Source organism: Electrophorus electricus, chromosome 23 (genome assembly GCF_041902795.1).
Source record: "Electrophorus electricus isolate QZ-2024a chromosome 23, ASM4190279v1, whole genome shotgun sequence".
NCBI classification, from domain to species: Eukaryota; Metazoa; Chordata; class Actinopteri; order Gymnotiformes; family Gymnotidae; genus Electrophorus; species Electrophorus electricus.
This window is the reverse complement of record NC_137519.1, coordinates 3,330,001-3,349,824: the sequence shown is the minus strand read 5'-3', so window position 1 is coordinate 3,349,824 and position 19,824 is coordinate 3,330,001. Positions and strand designations below refer to the sequence as shown.

Genomic DNA, 19,824 nt, shown 5'->3' with positions numbered 1-19,824 from the left:
CCCTCTCTCTCTCTCTCTCCCCTCTCCCTCTCCCTCTCTCTCCCCCTCTCTCTCCCCCTCTCTCTCCCCTCCTCTCCCTCTCTCTCTCTCTCTCTCTCTCTCTCTCTCCCCCTCTCCCTCTCTCTCCCCTCTCTCTCCCCCTCTCTCTCCCTCCTCTCCCTCTCTCTCTCTCTCTCTCCCCCTCTCTCTCCCCCTCTCTCTCCCCTCCTCTCCCTCTCTCTCTCTCTCTCTCTCTCTCCCCCTCTCCCTCTCTCTCCCCCTCTCTCTCCCCTCCTCTCCCTCTCTCTCTCTCTCTCTCTCTCTCTCTCTTCTCTCTCCCCCTCTCCCTCTCTCTCCCCCTCTCTCTCCCCCTCTCTCCCCTCCTCTCTCCCTCTCTCTCTCTCTCTCTCTCTCTCTCTCTCTCTCTCTCTCTCCCTCCCTCTCTCTCAGGAGAGCACATGTAACATAGAGGGGATGTGTTTTGCGGATGGGGCAGTGAGTCCCTCCAGCCCGTGTCTGTTGTGTAACTCCACCGTGTCCAAATACACCTGGTCCCTCAATCAAGGTAGGAGCCTCCTAGACCACAAACCCTCTCAGAAGCTAGCTTCCCTGACGCAAAACTGCATCCGTCGAGCACAGTGCGGAAGAGACGCTTCCGAAACGGGAATCTCCACGCAGCTCAGTTCCTTCGAAGCTTTAGCACGCTCTGGACAGCTAGCTTCCACATCGTGCTAGAGCCAGAGCGGTCAGTAGAGCGGCCACGCCGGAGCAGAGGGGCCTGCCTGTGAGGGGCGGCAGCACGGTCGCTGGGTCCCAGTGTCCCAGTGTCCGCAGGGTTCCGTGTTCCCGCCTGTTGTTGGATGAGTTTTGACAGTAGGGAGAGTGCTGAGGGGTCTAACTGACACATGGGACCTTTTATTTATTCACTAGGTTAATAACTTTTTAAAATGCATGACATTTGTGTATTGTTGTCTTTGATAAATTGATTCAGATATCGAAATTTGGCTGATGTTTCTGTGAAATCCCATCATTACTAGCTCAAAAATACACACACACTCTCACACACACACACACACACACACACACACCACAAACTCATCACTGACAACACATTCAATTTCCGGATCTGTGGGGTGTATTGTGATTTGTTCTGGCCTTTTACGACATGTGAAAACAGGCTGATAAAAGCACACACACACACGCTCTAATTCTCTCGCTCTTTCACACACACGCACACGCACACACGACTGTGTACAGAGGCATTAGTGATACCGTACAGGCAGACTGATGCTATCTGAAGGCTGTCTGTGGTCACAGCAGATGAAAACACAGAGGGATCTTGGAAGAAGACGACTCTGAACGCGCTCTTCTTCATCTGGCGGGGGGCCTCTTCTCATCTTCCCCTGAATCTGAGCGCACGCGTTGGCTCATTTCTCCAGATATTCGCCAACTAAGCGTCGCAGAGCTGGAGCGTAGCATTGGTGGCGCTGCAGGGCTCAACCAAACACGACTGTGTATTCTATACCGGGGAAAAAAAAAACCCATCTTACGTCATCCCGTTCCTAACTTCTCAGACTGACGTAAAGAAATCATTCCTCATTTTCATTCTGGCTTGAGAGCATCGCGGACTTACTTTTCTCGTTAAACAGAAGGGATCGTTAAACCAGAATTGAGTGACTGGATGTCCAGCACAGACAAACTTGATGGCGATTGGAGGGTCTGAGTTGAGGCAGGAGGCCGGCGTGGGGCACAGTCAACTAATACATTTACGAGCTCCATCGGGTCTACATGAAAGTTGGGGAGAAGCTCAAGTGTGTAGAGCAGGACTACTGGGTCAGAGTCTCACAGCTGTGGACCTCTGCGTGGCTAATGCACGCAGGGGCAGGGCTTTGTGCGGCACAGGTGCCTGTGATATTTCGCTCTCCTCCCCATCTTCTCCTGTTGCTCCCCCAGAGAACCAGCCGCCCAAATTCCTGGCACCGGCGGAGGGACTGCGCGCCTTCGCCGGGGAGGCCTTCGTGTTCCAGCTGGCGGCGGCGGACGCTGAGGGCTCGGCCGTGCTCTTCCAGCTGGAGGCGGGGCCTCCCGTGGCCTCGCTCGGCGCGGCCGGCCTCCTCGTCTGGCGCGCGGAGACGGTGGCGGAGGGAGACCAGAGCTTCCGGTTCAGCGTCTCGGACGAGTGTGGCGCCCAGAGCAGATACACGGTGGAGGTGAGGGAGAGAGAGCGTCTTGGTGGAGAGGATGGATAGGGATGGAGGGAGGAAGGATAGGGAGAGAGAGAGGGAGAGAGAGAGAGAGAGAGAGAGAGAGAGAGAGAGAGAGTGGAGTTAACTACAAGGAAAAAAGTCCAAAAAGGGAAAAGTGAAAGAACAAAGAAAGAAAAAGTAGAAAGAGAACAAGGGAGCAGAAAGGGAGAGGGAGAGAGAGAGAGAGAGAGAGAGAGAGAGAAAGACTGCAGGAGATTAAAGGGGGAGAAATTAATGCATACGTTCTTATCATCTTGTACAGCTGGCATGAAGAGTGTGTGAGCGCGCGCGCGCGTGTATGTGTGCGCATGTGTGTGTGAGCGCGCGCGTGTGTGTGTGGAGGGGGGAGTAATTGTCTTTGCTTTACTTTAAAAACATTAGCTCAAGCTGTCAAGTCCAATATATGCAGCACAAACACGTCAAGCTGAGAAGTGCTTTGTTTTTTTTCTTTTTCTTTTTGGTGGAGCACAGAAATGTTGTTAGAAACCATCTGGTCAGCGGCAGTATGGCAGAGATGGTCAATACACAGTCAAGCCGTACTGACGTTACAGGAATCTTTCCTCAGTGCTTAACACCAGCGTTCCCGCCTGAAATAAGATGCAGCTCTAACGCACGGCATTATCTTACGGCCTACGGTGGCTTTTAGCCATAATTTAGTTTTAGCCACTTTGTGGCGTGTTTTTGTAAAACCGAGCCATTATCCCCAGTGAATGCGCTCCACCTCCACGGTTGCAACTGCCTCCGAGATTCTGTATCTAAGAGTTACATAAAGTATTATTTAAAAATGTATACAGAACAATAACTCATCCAACATACAGTGACACTCTATAACACATTCCACCTCATGCACCGGGTTAGATCAGATCGATTCGGCACATAGAGAACATCAGCTCACCTGACCTGGCCGAACACTGGTGGAGATGCGCCCTTCCTCGCTAGTGTCGCTAGTGCCTGTATCTTCCTCCTCCGTAAAGGAATCCTGCAAAATGAGCAAGGCGCTCCGGAAATCGGAAATACTCCGTGACACTGGGAGACAAAGTCGGAGCACTTAGGAACAGAAGAAACGGGCATGAGGTGAGGGGAGGAGCCTCCACCTGTGGCAGGAGGTAACCTCCACCCGTGGATGCAGAGCTCCACCTTGGTTCCCTCCGGCGAGTTTCACCATCCACAGGAGCCTGGTGCTAAGGTTCCTGCTAAGCAAGTTCTTAAGCTGCCTGCAGGCTCTGTAGTTCAAATGAGTTGAAGCATGTTTAGCATTAGGCAGCTTTACATGGGGAAGCCGAGCCGTTAGCAGCGCCATCTGTTGGTTTGGGTTATTGAGCAATGTGGGTTAAAGGGGCGCTTAGAAATTCGGTAATCAAAATTACACTAATTATTTTCCTCCAAAAAAAGAAATTACCCTCAAAAAATTGGAAAAGGTAATAAAACTTTTTAAAAAACATTTTTAGGCTTATTTTTAGGAGCTAACAGGCAGGCAAACTCAACCTGTTTGTTCATTCCGAACAGAAATATTCCTCTCCGATGTTCATAGAAAGGTTCTGATGCTTCGTGCCATTCTTGTCTCCATGGTTACAGGTGAGCGTGAGGCCTTGCGACTGCGCAAACGGCGGGACGTGCGTGACCAACGTCAACCTCCCGGCAGGGCGTGGCGAGTATCTGTGTGTGTGCCCACCCGGTTTCCACGGCGACCTCTGCCAGGACAAGGCGGACTTCTGTGCGTCGAAACCTTGCGGGCCGGGGGAGTGTGTGAACAAGCAGGACAAATTCTTGTGCCTGTGCCCAGCTGGTCGGAAAGGTAGGGCGCTCCGATCGGTCACCGTGCGAGGTCGGGAGCCGTAGTCCACTCCGGCGTGACCGGCACAGAACGCTCACAGTTGCTCACATGATTCCCGACGCAACAGTGATTCTAAAATGTGATTCTACAAACAGTACCATGCGCTCGGCACTTTAATCCTGACACGTTAGCAACTTAACGCCCTAACAATAACGTAACATTAGCGTAAACCCAGCGTGATAACCAGAACTACTGACTTTAACGCTGACTTGAGGTAGAGAGCAGCTTCTTCTCCTCAGCCTGCATTGTCAGTACCTGAATAATTAACAGCTGGATAACCAGTAGCTACACACTTGACTGTCTCAGCACCAGCGTTCCCACTAGAGGCGTAAACACCACTACAGGATGTAGTCCCACCTCACTTCTTCAAGTACACACTCGGCTCCGGCGATGAGTGGTATGGCGAAGACGATCGGGACTTTCGAGACCTTCAAGTCGGTGTGGCGCTTTCTGCGACGTGATTAAGGCGTATTTTTTTACGGAGCAGCTTTTGATTGTATTTATTTACTTATTTATTTTGGTGAGTTTAACAACTCAGAGGGAGGTATGCTCTGTGAGCTCAGCAACTGTAATTTCTATTCAAATGAAGATGATCCTATGGCTCATTGTCAGTGGGGAAGGAAGCCAGGACATATTGAATCGCCTCACTGCAGTTTTCCATTGTCAAGGTCTTGAAGGGTGCAAAGGAACCACCCGATCCGCATTGAACATAACAACGGCAGTGGTGCTAAATAAATAAACAAATGAAATAAACATCAGGGATGAACATTTTGCTCTGGCTAGCCAGCAGCATGCCGGAGGCGGATGCCCCGTCCTCGTCTGGAGTGCTGAACGGCGAGCGCTTGGACCACCGCTGGAGTTCTACGCCGCATGCTTTTGCGTAGCCTCCAACCTGGTCTCTCGGCTGTTCGCACAGGCGCCGTTCGGTGCTCCTGAATTACTCAGCTGTGGTGGAGTTACCCCAGGCCAAACCCAGCAACCGGGAGACATCATGCCAAGCTTACTGTGTTGTGGTGGATGGTAAAACCACCCCGAATATGCCACAGTATCTTTCACTGTTTGAAAATGACGGTCTAGACTGGCTAGGACACAGGAACTGCCCGGAAATCCAGAACAAAACACGCTTGCAAATGAATTTATTGATGTGAGATTAAACTGAACCTGCTTTACTCATGAGAAAATAAAGTTTAATACACTCTTGATATGTGACACAGTGGCTTTTACACTTTTACTGACATACGATTTTATCTATGTGTTTAAATACACGTCTCTTACCTGCAATACAGTGAGAGCAAATAATTTTCTAATGGCAAAAAAAGTCCTCGTTTGCGGGGACGGGGGTGTGTATTGTGGGGCCGAGAGTGTGTTTCGCGTTTGTGAGCTGTGGCGTTTGCAGCATGAAAGAAGCAAAAGGTGAGGTTGCAACAAAGTGCTCTTTATAATCCATAGTTCCACAGATATGGAAGCACCAAACAAACATAAACAGTAGCTCTCAAAAGGGAGCGTCTTAGGTCCACTAATGTGCAGCCTCGTCTCTTGGTTTCTGCGGGTTTAAATAGGCAGAGTCTGAGTAACGCACAGGTGAACACAATTAGTATTCTGGCGATTGTGAGCGGGGCAGGCAAGGGATGTGATCCCTAGCAGGAGCGGGCGCGCCCAGCCACGACACGAGCGAAGCTCCGAAATTTGCCGCGCGGCGTGGAGGGGAGTCTGAAGGAGCAGCGTCTTGCATTTCTGTGGCAGATATTATTAAGTAACACTGGAGATGTGTGAAGTTGGACCTGCGTATGTGTAAGTCGCATAACAGCAGATCTGACGTCACATCTGACGGGTAGCAGTCGCTGCCGAACCCCAAACCTCATTGTGACCTCTGCCTGTGTAAGAGTGAACATTGCTACCACGCATACATGTGACTGAGCATGGGTGCCTGGGGGGGGGTGTGTACGTATTCCTGAGTAAAAAATATCCATTTTTTAAAATGCGTGCGCGTGTGTGTGTTCAGGCCTGACATGCCAGGAGGACATAAACGAGTGTGAGCGCGTGCCTTGTTTCCGCGGCGTCCCCTGTACCAACACCTTCGGCTCCTTCACCTGCAGCGGCTGCCCGCACGGCATGTTGGGAGACGGCATCACCTGCACAGGTAACTCAGCATTTACCTGCAGTTACCCCCCCCCCCCCCCAAAAAAAAATAAAAAAATTAAAAAGCTGAATGCATGTCTTACTGTGGCAGTGTTTGCGTCCATTACATGCCTCTTTACGGGGTTTGGGAGCAGGACAACGAGCCGGACATCCGGAGATGCCCTTACGAACGTTTGCACTCCACTGCACAGTGCAATTCAGCACTGCATGCCACTGGAAATAAAAAGCTTACAAGCCAATGAACTGCGGAGATACGTTACCACGGCTACGGCTTTGTTTGTTTGTTTGTGTGTGTGTTATCCCGCATGGGGGGGTGGGGTGGGTGTGGTGGGCTGTTTGGACATGTTTTCCATTTCAGCTCCAGACACAAAGTGCACGGGTGTATAATTGTTTTGACGGTAATCAGTAAATGATATGGGATTCCTAAATGTTCAGTATTAGAGTCAGGAACATGTCCTCCACCGTTACCTGTGTGTGTGTGTGTGTGTGTGGATATGGTGTGAGGGTGTGTGTGTGTGTGTGTGTGTGTGTGTGTGTGTCGATATGGTGTGTGTGTGTGTGTGTGTGTGTGGATATCGTGTGTGTGTGTGTGTATGTGTGTGGATATGGTGTGTGTGTGTTTTTGTGTGTGTGTGTGGATATGGTGTGGGTGTGTGTGTGTGTGTGGATATGGTGTGTGTGTGTGTGTGTGTGTGTGTATGTTTGTGTGTGTGTGTGTGTGGATATGGTGTGGGTGTGTGTGTGTGTGTGTGTGTGTGTGTGTCAATATGGTGTGTGTGTGTGGGGGGGTGGGTGGGTGTTACCCTGCTTGCATGTAAAGTGAAGATCAGCAAAAAAATTACTTATTGCCTGTAAAAGAGACTCTGAGCACTGAAAGAGACAAACAAAGCACAAACACTCTCATTCCGAAGACCATGTGTGTGCGCGCGTGTGTGTGATCATGTTATAGAGTCTAAAAGGAGATGAACTCAGGTGTGTGTTTCCTTTGGCAGGTTGATTGACAGGCCTCCTTAAACCCGAGCTATATTTCTGAGCCAACATGAAAGGCAGAGCAGCGGAGAGGTAGAGAGAGAGAAAGACGAGAGAGGGTGACAGGAAGACCGAGATGCAGAAAACAGACAGACTTAGGTGAAGGTAATAAGACTGAGGTTTGCCAAGCCCTGCTATCTGCATACCAAACACCCCACTGCACATTTCTGTGGTGCCGTGGAAATCGGGGCTTTCACCCCAAAAAGTGGACGGAAGAAATTCCCGACCCACGAGAACCCTCCCGGCCTTTTACCGGCCCCTGGGCCCGTTCCCGCGAGCCCAGGCGGGTGGGGGTTGCTGATCCCCGTTCAACAGCGGCGGGGTCACGCGGCCAGCCGGGAGACGCCGTGGCCGGCGTCTCGGGCACACTCGACTATAACTCAATGCCGAAACCCCCTGAAGTGGCCGGTCTAGAAGAAAAGCCCCGCTCAGACTTTACGCGGTTTATTAAAGGAAAGGAATGAAAGCAGAGGGGGAAAATGACTGTCCGAAGCGATAGGCGGGAAGGCAGGCATGAAAGAGCCCATCCCTGACCGTCAGCAAACAGCCTCGAAACTGTGTTTGCTTGTGCTAAAAGCCTCTTCTCTTAAGACAGCGGGGTTCTGTAGCCCAGCCACAACAATGGACGGTGTCACTCCAAGCCCGAGCCTTAGTGGGACGGAAAGCCAAGACCCTGGAATCATCTGTCGTAACCGTGTGCAGCCATGCACTTCGCTTCCTCTTGGGAACGGGAAATGGTTATTGTTATTGTTCCGAGCGCCTGAGGTTGTATCAAAGGTGCCACTTTCACGATCAACTACAATCAACTACAAAATCTTTTTTTTTTTTTTTTCCCCTCGAATTAAAGTTGTCTGCTGCCTCTCTGTCTCTTTGTCGCTTTATTCCTCGTTCCACATTCCTTTTTACCACCCTTTCCTATCTTTCTATCCTTCTCTCTCCATCTCCTCCGATTTCTCTCCTATCTGTTCCTCTGCCCTCACCCGCTTTTAAATGTGCCGAGAACAAAAAAAAAACAAAAAAACCAATCAATTTTCACTTGAATCAGCTAGTATGGTCTGGGAAATCTCTGGGGAATCGAACCTTCACCACTCCCCACTGCTGATGGGCTTCCGTGGCCTAGAAGCGTTTGATTTCATTTCCCCTGGCAGATTAAAACACAGAGGGCTGTTTGATCGTGTGAAATATTTTTCTCTCGTTCTGCCAAAGTCAGATAGATTTCAACTTGAAGAGCACATCAGTTGAGTGGATTTGAGTGCACGAATGAGCATGTGCACTTACTATTCCCAAGTTAAAACATTTTTAATTCTTACACTTTGCCATTTCTCTCTCTCTCTCCGCCCCCAGAGCACGGCACAGCCCCAATCCCGACTCCAATCAACACCATCCTGTCCCTGTCCCTGAACACCACAGTCCGGGCTCAATCCTCGAATGGAAAAGTCCCAGCCCCATCCCCGAATGGAACAGTCCTGCCCCTTTGCCCGAATGGAACAATTCCTGCTCCATCCTCCAACGGAATAGCTCCAGCTCAGACCCTGATCCACCCAGTGCCAGTCCAAACCTCCAGCTCTGCACTCCTGGCCGAGAACTTGGCCACCAAGCCATCTTCCAACAGCCACAAACCGGGCAAGTCCCTTGTCCTGTCTGGGTCTTTGATCTCGTCATGTCCATGGGTACCGAGAACCTGGGATCCTCACCTGTGCTGAAAACAATCTGCACTGCTTAGTGTTTATTTTACCTTTAGCTAGGCTAGGCTAGCTTTGCCAGGATCTAGCCATCATTAGCCAAGATTGCATGATCGCTCGAGGTCCTGTAGCTCTGAAACAAGACAGAGTAGCTCCTCCTGCTGTGTGCACGGAGTAGCACAGGATACTTTGGCAGAAGCGTGCAGTAAACGTATAGAGGTTTATTTCCCCTGTGCCCTGCACCTTCTGTATGCTTTTACAGTTAGAGCTTTCAGTAGACACTCTTCTCTGAAGAGGCCTATAGAAGTGCAGTGTTGCGTCCTTGAAAAAGCTACACTTATGCTAGTACAACTGGGCTAGAGTTTATACAGATAGAGTGGTAGCGCTTGTGGGAGGTGCTTTTGGGGAAATTGGTGAAGAAGAACAGTAGAGTCTCGCCTGGAGGAAGAGGAGGATAAGATGTTAGGGGAAGAGGAATATTCCAGGATTGGGTATGGCAGAAAGTCTCATTAACCTTCTTCCCAAAGAACGTGATGAAACGCTCAAGATTAAGATATGCTATGATTCATTAAAAGCATCCATGGTAATTACAAGCAGTGGCGCCAACTTACCTCGGTCATATGGACAAGTAATTGGCACAACAGCATGAATGTTGCTAGTGCAAAAAAATTAGAATGAAGTGATTTCAACTGCAGTCACGATTAAATATGTTGAAGTTTGCTGTAGAATGGTTTGGAGAAAACCCAACTATACACCATTTCCTTCTTGTTTTAAGTTTTCTCATGGAGCTACCAGACTAACCAACAATGGAATGTCATTAGGAATATCTATATGCACAAACCTTTATGCATTCACATCGCTAAACTTGGGCATATAAATTGCCTAAGTATTTTTTTTTTTGCTCAATCTTTTCTTTAAGGACCTGTTGCGTAATTACCACTGGAGGTCACTGGTATTCAATTAGTAGGTTTCGCCATTCATGTATTAATATTAACGCTACTGGTTTAAACACGAATCAGCTCCGTGTTGATAACATTCCTGCTTTTCACGGTTTTACCACGCAGCGACGCATTCCGCACCCTCACTGCCTGCGGACTTGACCTCGCTCCTGTTCCGTTCTCAGAACCAGAGCAAGAGGAGCACAAGGTTTCCAGTAGGCAAGGGGAAAAGAAAACCAGCTCTCCTTTTGACAGTAACAATGTCAGAGCTGAACAGCGGCACCCAGCCGGGTTCTGAATCTCTGTACGTGCGCCGGGGTTGGAGTGGGTGTAGAGAAGCAGACCGAGCGTCCATCGCCATGGTCGTGCCTCTCTCTCTCTCTCTCTCTCTCTCTCTCTCTCTCTCTCTCTCTCTCTTTCCCCACTTCCAGCTTTAAGTGAAGGGCTGGCAGCGGGCGGCCACCGGCAGCCCGAGACCCTCGGCAGCCCGAGACCCTCAGCACGATTGGCAGCTGTGCTAATATGGACCTGTCAGCTTGCAAATCGCCTGCTATCACACACCGATCAGGAGTCTAGGCATGAGATACTCCCTGTCAGCACCATGCCATCCCCCAACGGGCCACGGGATCCCAGTGAACCCGTTAATATGGAATGAAATGTGATGGCAATAACCCTCAGTGCGTCTAATCATAGGGGCTGTAAATCGATTTTTAATAATAACAAAGAGGAGGATAATCTCTGTTACAGGGAGCTGTCACGGGACGGAAGGCCCATCTGTTTATTGAACAAGGACATTGTGCATTTAGGTTAAGGCAGTGTGTGTGTGTGTGTGTGTGTGTGTGTGTGTGTGTGTGTGTGTGTGTGTGTGTGTGTGTGTGTGTGTGTGTGTGTGGCGGGGGGTGTGCATGTTTCCAAATCTCAGCATTCAGTCATAATGAGATGAGTTAAATTTACAGATTAAGTGACTCTCTATATGTTGAGTAATTGTCTAACTTCCGGTGACATAAGCGTATCATTGTCCATTAGGGAAGTTCTCTCTAACTGGCTCAATAGTTTTTGACAAATGGCTACGTGGAGTAATTCCTCATCTCTCTGGGAGGTGGGGGTGTCTGATCCAGGGAGACTATGGACGTTAAAGGTCAGGAGAAAGGTGAAGCAGGGAGAGGCAGGGAAAACCGGAGATCATTCAGAACCAGGTTGACTCGGAACATGCACCCATCCATCACACACACACACACACACACATGCACACACACACACTCACTTACATACACACACACACACACACACATGCACACACACACGCTCACTTACATACACACACACACTCACATACTCACATACATACACACAAACACACATACATACATACACTCACATTCACACACACACTCACATACATACATACACACAAACACAACACACACACACACACACTAAAGAGCAGGTGTGTAAAATTCCTAACAGCACCAAAAATTGCTAACAGCACCAAAATTACTCTCGCGGCTTTTGTAATTAATTTTTTCCCTGTTTTTGTATTTATTTATTTATTTATTTGCTTGTGCTCGTTATCGAGTGTTAATGTCATAATTGGCTGCAAATGTCTGCTGTGCCTCAAGCTCTTTTTGGAAGCCATTTTGCAATTAGCAGCAAGTTTGGTCTGATCAGTTTTGGGTGTCATATTTCACACTTTCGGTAGTAATATTTACAGTCTGTTATGCCAGGCTGTCCAGCGGTGCGTAAACACAGCCGATTTTAATGAATTCTGAGCTAACACAACATGGAGACCGAAACATTGACCGCGAAGGAGCTGGTGGGAAGAACAGAGACAGTGGGCGGAGACAGAGACAGTGGGCGGGGACAGAGACAGTGGGCGGAGTGAGCGTGACGGGCGGCGTAGGAGAGAAGAGACAGGATGAAGGTGGGTGGAGCTAAGGGAGAGGTAGCCGGGGGGTTTGGATGGTGTATTAAGGCAGCACTAGAAAAGACACATCACAGGTGTGCTTATACATACAGGGGAGGAGACTGGCCTTTATCCTGAATAATTCTATTCTACCTGGTGTCGCGTATTCCATTACTCTGCAATTACAACTGTATTCTGTCAGTTACAATTGCGTTATTGCAATGACAAGACTCAGATAGTTATGTTGGTAAAAAGAAAAGCACCAAAGTTATATTGTTTACTTCAGGGCTCCATGACCTGCTACTAAAAGAGAACCTTTTCTTCCTTGCTTTGTGTCCCGGGAGGCAGGAGCTCCTGACGCACGGAACATGACGGCCAGGTGTGCGAGCAGACCGTGTTTCCCCGGCGTCCAGTGCATCGACCTGCGTCCACCATATGTCGGCTACGTCTGCGGGCGCTGCCCGCCGGGCTACCACGGCAATGGGCGCACCTGCACAAAGCATGCGAGTAAGCATCTCTCAGCGACAGTAGTTACAATGGCGGTTTTAGTGTGGAAATTCAGTGGAAGGAGTGAAATTGTCAACCAATCCCAGGGAAGTGGGCGCGGCCTTGTCTCTAAGCTCACCTGATATCACTTCCTGTGGACAAAAGACAAAGCTGTCACTCGCTACTCAGCGCTAAGGAGACCCAAATCACACCGGCCTGGGCTTTACCGAGCTTCATTAGCATCGGTAGGACGGCAGACAGAAAGAACTCTTGCTGTTTCCCTATACTGCATATAGTCCTTGAGTCAGGGAGTCACAGAGGCTTGCCTCTCCCTCTTGCTTAAACCTCCCCACCCCGTCTGAGCGTCTGGGTATTTCGTCTTAATCTATTCCTTTGTGAAGGGCTTTTCAAGGGCGCTCCGTGAGGCGAGAAGGTGTTGTGGAACCACATAATGACTTCTGCACACGGCTCTCAGCTGGGACCGACTCTTAACAGCACCTTCAAGGAGTAGGCCCTAGTAAGGAGGCTCCCTTGTATCTCTCTCTCTCTCGCTCTCTCTCTCTCTCGCTTCCTCCTTTTCCCTCTCTCCTCCTCCTCCTCCTCCTCCTCCTTCATGGCGTCTGCCAGCACGCCTCTCTCTGCACGTTTGTCTAGCAGTAATCAGCCAAATGGACACCGGCAAAACAAAACACAGCACCGCGGCCGAGACGCCGTGGCACATCACAGTCACCTATGAGTTCACGGTCTCCCGGAGAGACAGATTCGTGTGGCCAGGCCGTAGCTCTCTGGCTCAGATGGTCTTCATCCATTTGTCTGTGGCCAATGTGACAGAGCAACTCTCCTTGAAACCAGACTGTTCGGTGCTTGGCACAGTTCCAACGTGGATGTATTATTATAAGATGAAAGAAGAAAATGTCTTAGTTTAACATTATTAGTGCGCACTTAGAGAGTTTGCCTCTCTTCTGTTTTCTTGTTCTTCAGTTCACCTGCCCACCACATCAGTGAGAGAACCCATCACCTCCATTAGACACTCAAATATCTCTCCAAGGTCACCCCATCTTCACGTGCCCTCCTCACCAATCAGGGAGCACCACAAACGCCCATCGCTGCCTGCCAGGACCCCAGCCCCACAGGCTCTCAGTCACAGGCCCCTCCCTCCGACCCCTCCACCAATCACAGACAGGAGGGATACGGCAGTGCGGGGTTTACGATACACACCCAGTAGCGGGCGCGGCCTGCCTTCGCGCACTCGCGTGCACCTCGGTGCCCATCACAGCGTGTCCCCAAAAGCGAGCCCACCTCACACCTCAAAGGTCAGCAGTGCTTTGGAACGGGCGGTACAGAAACCCGGCCGGGTCACGCCCTCCGCCGATCCCAGCCGGCCGACCAGAGCCGCACTGACCCCCGTGAATTTCTCCGACTACGAGTTCTCTGCAGACGGAGCCCTGGATGGTGGTGCGGAGGAGGCCCACGACCTCCGACCTCCAGCCCAGGAGAGCTGGCCCACCCCGGGCAGGCAGAGCCGCATCCTGCCGCAGAGCTTCAGCCCGGGCTCCACCCATCTCTTCCACCGTGGGCGGAGCCCTGTCCCAGCACAGGTGCAGGACAGGAGCGTCACCTGTGCAGGTGTTGCCTGCTTCCCTGGTGTACAGTGCGAGCGTGTGGGAGAGGCGGCCCTCAGGTGTGGCCGATGTCCTCTGGGCTACACAGGAAACGGGAGAGTTTGCAGAGGTAAATACAGTCTGCAGCTGATCTGAGACCAGCTCTACCATGTGGCATCCAGTGGTGGTGCTTGTGATTTGTGTAACTGAAACTACCTGAATCTGTATCAAGCGATTCCGCAACTTCCTCTACCAGACTAAAGAGTTTAGTTAGTGATAAGCAATTTGTTATATAGCACATTTTGAAATATTAAAAATATCTATGTGATACCAGCTTATACAAACTTAGTGTTACAAATGTATGTGTTTTATTAAATATTCAGAGTATTAAACAAAATAGATATGCTAAAAACTCTGCTCAAAAACCAGATTGGCCATCAGACCTGAGAACTGTGTGGGCGTGGTCCTAATATTCTAATCAGTGCTTGATTGACATTCTTCTGTCCAAGACTCTTAATTTACAGTCGTGGCCAAAAGTTTTGACTGACACAAATTCTGGTTTTCACAAAGTTTACTCAGTGGGTTTGCTCAAAAGTTTGCCTAAGAGCCCTGCCATGAAAAAGGAACGGTATCAAAACATCCACCAAGAGCAACTTCTCCCAGTGGTCCAGGATCAATTTGGTGATGAGCAATGCTTTTTCCAAAATTTGGTGAACAAAACACTGAAATGTTGGGTCCATTGCTAAAAAACTCCCCAGATCTCAATGCCATTGAGAACCTTTGGTCTTTCCTCAAAAAGAGGGTGGACAAACAAAACACACAAACTGTGATCAACTCCAAGCACTGATTAGGCAAGTACAGGTTACCATCGGTCAAAGTTTCGCCCAGAAGCTGATATCCAGCATGCCAAGGTGAATTGCAGAAGTCTTAAAAAAGAAGTATCAACACTAAATAAAGTCTTTGCTTAAGCTGGGGGTATTTGTCAATAAAAAGTAAAATACTTATGAAATGCTTGTAACTGTACTTCATTCACTATACCATATAAACATCTGACAAAAGGATCTTAAAAAAAAGAAGCAGTAAACTTTGTGAAAACCAAAATTTGTGTCAGTCTCAAACTTTTGGCCACGACTGTACACATAGTGGCAGAGGCAGGGAGAATTGGGAGTTGTTCAGTGCGACGTGCAAACCCCACGGTTCTGATTATTAGAACGATCACAGCAGGAGACACTAGGTCTTAGCTTTCGCTCACTATCTTACGTTCACATAGTCAAAGTCAAATGTATTAATATAACATAATATAATTTAACAACAAAGCAGTTTTACAGATGTCCAAGCCCAGCCCCCAGTGACAAGGAGAAACTTTGAGAAACCTAACTAGTTTGCTTTCTCTTGCTAGGTTACCTTATATTCACTAGGTTAGTTTACACTCGCTAGTTTACACTCGCTAGGTTACCTTAAATTCACTAGGTTAGTTTACACTCGCTAGGTTACCTTAAATTCACTAGGTTAGTTTACACTCGCTAGGTTACCTTAAATTCACTAGGTTAGTTTACACTCACTAGGTTTCCTTAAATTCACTAGGTTAGTTTACACTCACAAGGTTTCTTTAAATTCATTAGGTCAGCTTACACTCGCTAGGTTTCCTTAAATTCACTAGGTTACTTTACACTCACTAGGTTTCCTTAAATTCACTAGGTTAGTTTACACTCACTAGGTTTCCTTAAATTCACTAGGTTAGTTTGTACTCATTAGGTTTCCTTAAATTCACTAGGTTAGTTTACACTCACTAGGTTTCCTTAAATTCACTAGGTTAGTTTACACTCACTAGGTTTCCTTAAATTCACTAGGTTAGTTTACACTCACTAGGTTACCTTAAATTCACTACGTCAGTTTACACTCACTAGGTTTCCTTAAATTCACTAGGCTAGTTTACACTCACTAGGTTTCCTTAAATTCACTAGGTTAGTTTGTACTCATTAGGTTTCCTTAAATTCACTAGGTTAGTTTACACTCACTAGGTTTCCTTAAATTCACTAGGTTAGTTTACACTCACTAGGTTTCCTTAAATTCACTAGGTTAGTTTACACTCACTAGGTTACCTTAAATTCACTACGTCAGTTTACACTCACTAGGTTTCCTTAAATTCACTAGGCTAGTTTACACTCACTAGGTTTCCTTAAATTCACTAGGTTAGTTTACACTCACTAGGTTTCCTTAAATTCACTAGGTTAGTTTACACTCACTAGGTTACCTTAAATTCACTGTTAGTTTACACTCACTAGGTTTCCTTAAATTCACTAGGTTACTTTACACTCACTAGGTTTCCTTAAATTCACTAGGTTACTTTACACTCACTAGGTTTCCTTAAGTTCACTAGATTAGTTTACACTCACTAGGTTTCCTTAAATTCACTAGGTTAGTTTACACTCGCTAGGTTACCTTAAATTCACTAGGTTAGTTTACACTTGCTAAATTACATTACATTCACTAGGTTAGTTAGACTCGCTAGGTTTCCTTACACATACTAGGTTAGTTTACATTCGCTAGGTTACCTTGCACGTACTAGGTCAGTTTACACTCGCTAGGTTTCCTTAAATTCACTAGGTTAGTTTACACTCACTAGGTTTCCTTAAATTCACTAGGTTAGTTTACACTCACTAGATTTCCTTAAATTCACTAGGTTAGTTTACACTCACTAGGTTTCCTTAAATTCACTAGGTTAGTTTACACTCACTAGGTTACCTTAAATTCACTGTTAGTTTACACTCACTAGGTTTCCTTAAATTCACTAGGTTACTTTACACTCACTAGGTTTCCTTAAATTCACTAGGTTACTTTACACTCACTAGGTTTCCTTAAGTTCACTAGATTAGTTTACACTCACTAGGTTTCCTTAAATTCACTAGGTTAGTTTACACTCGCTAGGTTACCTTAAATTCACTAGGTTAGTTTACACTTGCTAAATTACATTACATTCACTAGGTTAGTTAGACTCGCTAGGTTTCCTTACACATACTAGGTTAGTTTACATTCGCTAGGTTACCTTGCACGTACTAGGTCAGTTTACACTCGCTAGGTTTCCTTAAATTCACTAGGTTAGTTTACACTCACTAGGTTTCCTTAAATTCACTAGGTTAGTTTACACTCACTAGATTTCCTTAAATTCACTAGGTTAGTTTACACTCACTAGGTTTCCTTAAATTCACTAGGTTAGTTTACACTCACTAGGTTTCCTTAAATTCACTAGGTTAGTTTACACTCGCTGTGTCGCTGAGACTCAAAGAGGCTGTTCAGATGAGGAAGCATAATTCTGTCAGATGAACAGGTGCTGTCAGCTTTATGATTGGTGAGGGTAAAGCTTATGAACACTTTCGTCTTGATTAGGACCACCTCATTTACAAGGTACAAGGAGAAATTCTTGGAAAGTCGCCAATTATTACTGCATGGCCTAGACTAGCATTAACCTAATTAGAACGCAATCAGACATTTTATGTTTCCTGGGGCTTTGAAGTTCATTGTTTCTTTCCTGAAAACAACATCAACATTACCATAAGCGGAAACTGCAATTTCCGCAGTGACGTGCTCCGTAAGTAAAAAATATGTCACCAAAAGGAAATGCTGTCGTCAGAGCTCCAGCTTTTATTCTCTCCCTCTCATTAGTGGCAAGCTCCCATTCTCATATTTGATGTTATTTGTAATAAATTATACATACATGTTAATTAATGATTGTTGTAATGCATGCAGCTGTAAATACTTGTATAACATCAAGAGAAAAACAACGTCTGCTCAATGATTCTGTGTCTAGAGGTCTGCTCCCCAATATCACATTGTACCCCAGGTAAGGCTCTATGTGTGTGTGCGTGTGTGTGCGTCAGCTGTATGCAGGCACGCGTGTACACAAAACATGGAGTGTGTGGCGCCAAACACCTGCCGCTGTAAACAAGGATACGCTGGCCTGAACTGTCAAACAGGTAACACACACACACACACACACACTCCTACTTTTATCTGCATACACACAGACTCACGCACACACTCACACAGACGCACACTAGTTATTGTGTGACTCCCCAGCTGTCTGCAGACCGGCCTGTCAGAACGGAGGGGTGTGCATCGCTCCGGGAGTGTGTGACTGCACACAGGGTTATCATGGAGACACATGCGAGAACGGTAAGACCGTGTCATCTGTGTGTGTGTGTGTGTGTGTGTGTGTGTGTGTGTGTGTGTGTGTGTGTGTGCGTGTATGTGTGTGTGTGCGTGTATGTGTGTGTGTGTATGTGTGTGTGTGTGTGTGTATGTATGTGTGTGTGTGTGTATGTGTGTGTGTGTGTGTGTGTGTGTGTGTATGTATGTGTGTGTGTGTGTGTGTGTGTGTGTATGTGTGTGTGTATGTGTGTGTGTGTGTGTGTGTGTGTATGTATGTATGTGTGTGTGTGTGTGTGTGTGTGTGTGTGTGTGTGTGTGTGTGTGCGTAAAAGAAAGAGAGGGTGAGAGAGACAGAGAAAGACAAAAGGTTGGGTAACATAAGTGTTTGGTTGGGTGGTTGGGTAACATAAGTGTTTGGTTGGGTGGTTGGGTAACATAAGTGTTTGGTTGGGTGGTTGGGTAACATAAGTGTTTGGTTGGGTGGTTGGATAACATAAGTGTTTGGTTGGGTGGTTGGGTAACATAAGTGTTTGGTTGGGTGGTTGGATAACATAAGTGTTTGGTTGGGTGGTTGGGTAACATAAGTGTTTGGTTGGGTGGTTGGATAACATAAGTGTTTGGTTGGGTGGTTGGATAACATAAGTGTTTGGTTGGGTGGTTAGATAACATAAGTGTTTGGTTGGGTGGTTGGGTAACATAAGTGTTTGGTTGGGTGGTTGGGTAACATAAGTGTTTGGTTGGGTGGTTGGATAACATAAGTGTTTGGTTGGGTGGTTGGGTAACATAAGTGTTTGGTTGGGTGGTTGGATAACATAAGTGTTTGGTTGGGTGGTTGGATAACATAAGTGTTTGGTTGGGTGGTTGGGTAACATAAGTGTTTGGTTACACGCTCCCCCCACAGTATATAAAATCTAAAAAGCCCAGGAGATTTCCTTGTTTTCATTCATCACCGGGCCAGCACCGTGGCGACAACCATGGCAATACCATGCCAGTACTGTACCAGTGCAGTGTCACGACTGGGCTGAGAACAGCGTGTGACGTCTGGCTGCCTTTTACGCATGCGCGGGTCGTCTTTGCTGTTGAGTTTGATGTGTGTTTTTCCTGAGGGCTGGTGAAACATGAGTGGTCGTCGGAGGAGTGCTGTGTCTGGTGTGTGCAGGGAGGGGCCGCGGGTCATGGCAGGGGAGCTTTTTGGGTAAATGGCTTTTATCCACAAGGAGCGGAAAGTTATGAGTTCCACTCTGTGATGCATGGCTGAGTTTTGTTTGTTTGTCTTTATGTGTGTGTGTGTGTGTGTGTGTGGTTCTGTGTCTCCCTACCTCAGCTCTCTGTACCTCACCGTGTGTGAACGGGGGCACCTGTGTGAGGCAGGACACCTGCTCCTGTCGCTATGGGTTTGTTGGCCCCAGATGTGAGACAAGTGAGTCCCCCTAAACTGCACTGTGTGTGTGTGTGTGTGTGTGTGTGTGTGTGTGTGTGTGTGCGCGTGTGTACATATATACATAACTGCTAGAAGAAAGGATCTTTGCTCATTTCAGTTAAATTTCAGAGGTTTACAATGATTAAATTTGCATTTGGGGTATAGGTAACTCCAAGTGAATCTGTACATGCAGTGTTATTTCTGTTTATGTAGTGCATAATGGAGATGAGCTTGGTGTGCCCCTAGTGGTCATAGGAGGATTTACATATGTTTGTGTTTGGCGTTCTCAGTGATGTGTAACCGCCACTGTCAAAACAGAGGCCAGTGTGTGTCGCCTGATGAGTGTGAGTGTCTGCTAGGTTGGACGGGACCTTCATGTGAAACAGGTGAGTATGTGTCAGGGTGTGTGTGTGTGTGT

At 47.6% G+C, this 19,824-nt stretch overlaps 1 protein-coding gene across 1 annotated transcript in view; it reads left to right on the top strand.

Annotated features, from left to right (window-relative positions):
• si:ch211-246m6.5 (von Willebrand factor D and EGF domain-containing protein) overlaps window positions 1–19,824 on the top strand; it is an 80,327-nt gene that overhangs the window by 47,473 nt on the left and 13,030 nt on the right. Inside the window, exons 17-28 of the mRNA XM_081706547.1 lie at window positions 430–544; window positions 1,933–2,189; window positions 3,801–4,020; window positions 6,062–6,199; window positions 8,572–8,897; window positions 11,597–11,768; window positions 12,099–12,257; window positions 13,218–13,967; window positions 17,716–17,811; window positions 17,915–18,010; window positions 19,311–19,406; window positions 19,697–19,792. Coding sequence (XP_081562673.1) covers window positions 430–544; window positions 1,933–2,189; window positions 3,801–4,020; window positions 6,062–6,199; window positions 8,572–8,897; window positions 11,597–11,768; window positions 12,099–12,257; window positions 13,218–13,967; window positions 17,716–17,811; window positions 17,915–18,010; window positions 19,311–19,406; window positions 19,697–19,792 — 2,521 coding nt within the window. The remainder of the gene's footprint in view (window positions 1–429; window positions 545–1,932; window positions 2,190–3,800; window positions 4,021–6,061; window positions 6,200–8,571; window positions 8,898–11,596; window positions 11,769–12,098; window positions 12,258–13,217; window positions 13,968–17,715; window positions 17,812–17,914; window positions 18,011–19,310; window positions 19,407–19,696; window positions 19,793–19,824) is intronic.